A 6000-nucleotide genomic window follows, 5' to 3' on the forward strand; every position below is an offset into this window, starting at 1 on the left:
CGGAAGAGTTGAAGAGGAACAAGAGTGTGAAACTTAACCCACTTAAATACAAAATAAAGGAGTCTCAAGAGTGTTCAAAACTTCAAATACCTAGGGGCTCTGATACCATGTAATGAAATACAAGTGCCAAAAACAATGTCATAAAGTGACTACAAACAAGGCACAAAAACACAAACAAGATGTCACTAATGAACAAGATCCAATAGGCCACAAAGGGCAATCACCAAACACACATAAAGTGAGAAGATAACTAAAATATAAGAAACGATATCTTGAAAAATGCTTGAAAAAGCATTAAGAATAAAGGGGGTTTTAACCCTTATTTATACAACTGATGGGGACCAAGGGGAGCTCCCATAGAGTCGTTGGGAGCTCCCCAACAATCATATTTGTGACCGTTGGGGGTCCCAATGACTCTAAGGGAGTGACTCTTATGCTCTTGGTCAATTTAAGAAAAGAAAAAGGTGTAAAAATTAATGAAATCCAAAAATGTCCATGGACCCTAGTGGACATGTCTATTTACATATGAGCAAAAAGACTAAATTGCCCCTAGTGGGTATTACAAAAGACAAATATATAACTATACATATATATATATGAAATATGTATATGTATAGGTATATATATTACAATTGCATAAAATGTATGTGTAAACACACACACACACACACACACACACACACACACACACACACACATATATATATATATATATATATATATATATATATATATATATATATATATATATATATATATATATTATCCATATATTTTAACAATTGGGCCATTAGGCCCGAGACCATAGCCCACCACAAATCCATCTAGGGGTGAGCGGTCTCCGCCTCCATGGTATAGACCTGTCTAGTTTTGTAATTTTTTCCCTTTGTATCGGCCAGGGTGTTATACACTCTGTGATATTTATAGCTGCCTCCTTTGCTAGTTGAGCATAAGAGTTTTTGGGTGTATTGGAGATTAGGGTTTTGAGAGTTCTGTCACCTCTGTATTTCCTCGTGTTTGCTAGTAGATTTCTTGCTCCTCCTTTGCCTGTGGAGGTAGGCCTGAGTTGCAAACCTCTTCTCTTGTTCTTTCTCTTTATCATGTGGTTTGCATAACAGTTTTTATACCTAACAGTGTTGAAATTTGAGAATGGTGCTTTATAGCATTGCTAGGGGCTTTTAAGTTACTATAAAAGAAAGACATCAATTGCTAAAACAAATTTTGCACCTTTTAAAAGTGTGTCTGATAAATATACTTTAAGTATATCCTGATGATGACATTCAACACATGTTGTCAATTAGGAGTTCGAAACTTTTGGGGTCAAACATTTTTGGGGAAGTTGTTAATGGCAACACATAATCAAACCAGCATTTGTAAATATCCATTTGGTTCATAATTATCTATACTTCCTGTTTCATATTTTGTACTGTTAAAGGAAGTGGGCCACTGTGCGGATCCAATGAGAGCTGGACGGTTAGGTCACACTATCATAACTGAGGGCTCTTGACTTTGAATCCCAGTTCACTATACTTGGGCACATTTTCTAGATGCAACACCTAAATGTGCCGCCATCACCATTAAACCTTCTGTAGTTTTGGTGAATTTTGCTATATCTCTCTAAAAGGAATGCCCATGAGGGCAACCATCAACAAGAAATCACTTTCCCAGACTAACCATTGCACTAATGGAAATTGCATCACCAATGTTGTGATAAGGCAATAGTACTGAAGCAAGCTTCTGGAAGCATCTCGCTTTGAAGAAAGAAGTTGGCACTTAAATTGGGGAACATGAACGTCTGGACAACAAGAGAGAATCATGAGAAAGATAGTCACAAAAGCAAGCAACGAGGATGATATGATGTAGTTCACCTTGGTTTATGTTCAACTTATAACTAAAAGAAAGTGAAAGGGGCTTAATCATTATCATACTTTTCAAGGAGCATCTAGCAGTTATTGAACAGTGCAACATTGTTGTGCCATTATTTGAATTTCAAGGAAAGCCTGAACTCGCATAGTATGGCCAAGAACTGAAATATTATTTTCCTCTCTTGTTTGATGCCAAGAACAATCAAAATTTCACTTTATACAACATTTGTCCAAACACTGGCAATTGCATTGTTCCCAAAACCAAATTCATGAATAGAAGTTCCAGTAACTACTTTAGTAAGCATTTGAGCGATGGAGCACCAACAATGGCCAAAATGTATAAACAGGGGACCATAATAAAGTTCACCTTAAACGTTTCCCATGAAGATGCATAATCTCTATCAACCGTGACATTGGAACCGCCACCATTCTCGGCACTCACATACTTCTGCAGCATTACAGATTTTAACTGAACTTCGGTTCCATCCTACATTACAACCCAACAAAAACTTGTAACAGAATTACGAGAAATGCGAAATGGGATCGAGGATTAGAAACCAAACAAAGGGAAGGAACACTTACAAGCATATCACCATTGGGAATGCCATCAAAAAGTGATGGTTCTATCCATCCTTCCACAACCAACCATCCACCCAAATTCACACCTCTAACTTTAGGGACACCATTCAATTGCCCCACTAGAAGACAATAACAAAAACAAAGTCAAGGACCACCACATCCATCATCTAGCTAGAATTAGATACAAAACATCATTCAACAAGAAACCCCAAATACTACTATTACAAAAAAAAAAAAAAAAAGATTTACCTGAGCATTTTCCTCCATAAATCAATACCAAAGATAGCAGAACTAGAGATACGAAATTGGTACTGATAAGTTGCATTCCGCTGTTGAAAATTCGAAGTGGGCAACCAAGTATAATGGAAACCGACGTCACCAAACGATCTCAAAGAACCCAATTGGTGGTTTTTTCTTCCATCCGTCCAATTCCATACAACGGATTTTTCTATCCCAAACTTTGGCTTTTCCAAGTGGGCAAATAAATATATATTTCAACAATATGCTTTCCTTAAGATTGAATGTATCCTGGATTAAAATAATGATAACCATATGTTTTCCTTCTTGCAAAAAGAGAAAAAGAAGAGATAATACCTTGATTGAAGGCACAATACAAGTATTTAATCCAGTGCGGATGTAAAGCGTCCGATCTTAACGATGGGTTGAAAGAACAGTGAAAATGTCAACTTGGGTAGGCACCAAAATGTGCAGAAGAAGCAAACAAAGTGACTCAAAAGCTCGGATCTCCAAGTGGGGAAGCGGGAGAAAGGGAGCAAGCGGCAGCCTTATCGCATGGGTCACCTACATTATCGATCTTGGCACTAAGGATTATGGAGAAACTGTGAAGCTATAGACGAGACAGGACGTGAGAGTGACGTCCTTGAAGAATCAACGGCTCAGCGTTGTGGCCCTTATGATCTGTGTATCCCTTTTCCATTGTTGCTTTATCCGATCTTGTTACGAGTTGCGCACAAAGAATATCGACCAAACAAGTTGAATTGGCTTCAGAAATTCTGTCTAAGTAATTAGTTTCCATAATTGATTTTGATGACTGTTGTTTTATTCACACACTTTGTGTGTATGCCATAACAGCATGATCCATCGTGCACTAGATGCCTTATTGTTGTACTAGTGTTGTCGGTACGATACCATACTGACCTGTAAAATAAAAAATTTTAATATTATTTTAATAATTTTAACACGTATCACTTTCTGATTGACACTTAATATTTTTTAATTATTTTTTGGCCGATTCCGGCCATTCACCTGAATTGTTGGCCAAACGATACAGGACCGATTCCGACACCGACAGCATTGGTTGTACCCGATTGGACTTGGTTTCTGTCAAGCGACGCATGTCACAGTTTGGAGTAGGGCAATTGAGTGATGAAACTTAGCAAAACCCTCTTTTTGTTTTTGTGATCTAGCTAGTTTATTTAGAAGGATTCGGCTTTTAAATTGCCAGAATCTAGTGTATACAAGTTTTTTACGACACAAAAAATAGACAGTCGCACAGAATTTTTCTTAACTAAAAAAAATCATGTTTTTCATTGAAAAAGTACTGTCAAAAGGTCAATTCTCATTAATTAATTATGTTAAAAACATCTACTTACCAGGTTAGATTATGTTCAAATTACTTGCATTGTGAGATCTCAACTAATCAATTGTAGAAAATGTATATATATATATATATATATATATGTTTGACCAATGGGGCTCTGCTTGTCTGGCAGGAACAGTTAATTCACGTCACCTTGTGCTGGGAAGTTGCAAGTTCGAATCTCAATGTTATGGTTGTATAACCCGTAGGGGTTTACCAAACCCCAGCTTTCTTCGTCGATATATATATATATATAAGCATGTTGGAAATAAGCCGCTATAGCTGCCTTGTTCAACATTTTGTTTTATATATAACAGGCTAAGGCCTTTTTTTAATCTCTTTGATGTGTCTTTATAAGTTGCTGTTATTTTCAGTTTTTTCATCGTGTTAAAATATTTTTAAATAAAAGAAAATCAAGATTTCAAGTTAAAATATTTTTAAATAAAAGAAAATCATGATTTCAAGCTTCTTGGTTCCATGATCATTATGGAGTCATGGACAACGATTTGGTGGGTGGTAATGATTGCAGATTGCACTGATATATATTGTTCTTGGCTCTTTGGCCTTTTTTTCTTTTTTGAAAGGCAAGCTACCAGTTATACAACTATACCATTCGGCATTGAACCTGCAACGTCCCGATTTCGTGTTTTTTTATTTCCCTTACCTTTTTAACAAAGAGAGATGGAAAGAAGGAAAAAGTTAGAGCATATAAAAGACACACTTTCATGGATCATTTTTCAAAAAGATTCAGAAAAACAGCTTAAAGAATATATAACATAACACGCAAAGGGGGGAAATGAGGGTGTCAGGCGTATTACCTCTGCCTATTTTTTTTTAAGTGTTTCCCATTCCTGTTTGATGATGTATTCGGCGTGTCTGCCACGTCCAGTGTTTGATGAACACGGTGTCTTGTGTGTTGTACGGGATGTGCCATCTAACAGGCTCTAAGGAGTACACCTAGCTTAGGTCTTGCGGCAAGGGACACATTCATGGGTTCCAAACTCTCAACGTCCTTAGCTTCGTGATTTCCACGAGTTCCCCTACCAAATGAGCAGAGCGCTTGTGGGAAAGTCTTATGGGATTTAAGAAGCTAGCAATCACTGGATCTAAGACTTCATAGTTGTGGCCTTGTATAATATCAATAATAGTCATCATCAATTATAAAGGGTTATGATGAACTCGATCCACAGGATTATGGGCATCGTACTCGAAAGTCAAGTGCAAGGGCTTGGTATATTATGATGTACCATATATGAATAAAGTTTATAACATAGTTACTAGAAGCTTCTTGGTACATGGAGAAGCTCCCTTTGGAAGCCGGAATTTCCTTGCTTCCTTAAAAAGGGGAAAAACTTTGAGAAACCTATTTTTGAAATATGAGAAACTCGATTCCCTTTAGTAGGAAGCCTGCTTCTTCCTTGTTTCTCCAATCAACTTATTTCTTTAGCATTTCTTTCTCGCTTCTTATCACTTTATATTCACTTCTCCCTTGCCATCTACAATTTTCATATCTAAAAAAACTTAATTTTCTTATAACAAACATTTATGTTGGTTTTATATTATTTATAGTTATGATTATATTATTTTTTATTTGCTTCTGCTTACGCCTCATGTGCCTATGTGTTTCCTTTTCATTTTTTATGTGCATGTATAATCACATCACAACTGTATCTTGCTTCTCGCTTCATACTAATTTTTAACACTCGCTTTCCCTCCTCCGCTTCTCAATTCATTTCGTTTTCTAGTCATTATGGCTTATAGTGTACTTTTAGACCACAAGTGCTCTTCTAACTAATTATCTACATTTTACATATATCACATGGATACAACTATTTGGTATGTTTGGCTCTGAACATGATGACTTCTTGTATAGTAAACATGATAATAACTAGGGTTGGCAAATTGAGAGGATTACATCAGATACACGACCCAACTAAAATCTAAATACATGTGTCA

The 6000-nt window shown here is 36.4% G+C and overlaps 1 protein-coding gene across 1 annotated transcript in view; it reads right to left on the reverse strand.

The window, feature by feature from the left end:
* The window catches only part of LOC149841239 (putative glucan 1,3-beta-glucosidase A), a 35694-nt gene extending 32322 nt beyond the window's left edge, over positions 1-3372 (reverse strand). The window contains exons 1-4 of the mRNA XM_090003711.1: positions 3039-3372; positions 2694-2908; positions 2448-2563; positions 2233-2352 (exon numbers count right to left, since the gene is read on the reverse strand). Of these exons, the coding sequence (XP_089859837.1) occupies positions 2233-2352; positions 2448-2563; positions 2694-2769 (312 nt within the window). The 5' untranslated portion in view covers positions 2770-2908; positions 3039-3372. The remainder of the gene's footprint in view (positions 1-2232; positions 2353-2447; positions 2564-2693; positions 2909-3038) is intronic.
* Positions 3373-6000: the final 2628 nt, after the last annotated feature.

Source organism: Nuphar pumila, chromosome 4 (genome assembly GCF_984573655.1).
Source record: "Nuphar pumila chromosome 4, dmNupPumi1.hap1.1, whole genome shotgun sequence".
Taxonomy (NCBI): Eukaryota; Viridiplantae; Streptophyta; class Magnoliopsida; order Nymphaeales; family Nymphaeaceae; genus Nuphar; species Nuphar pumila.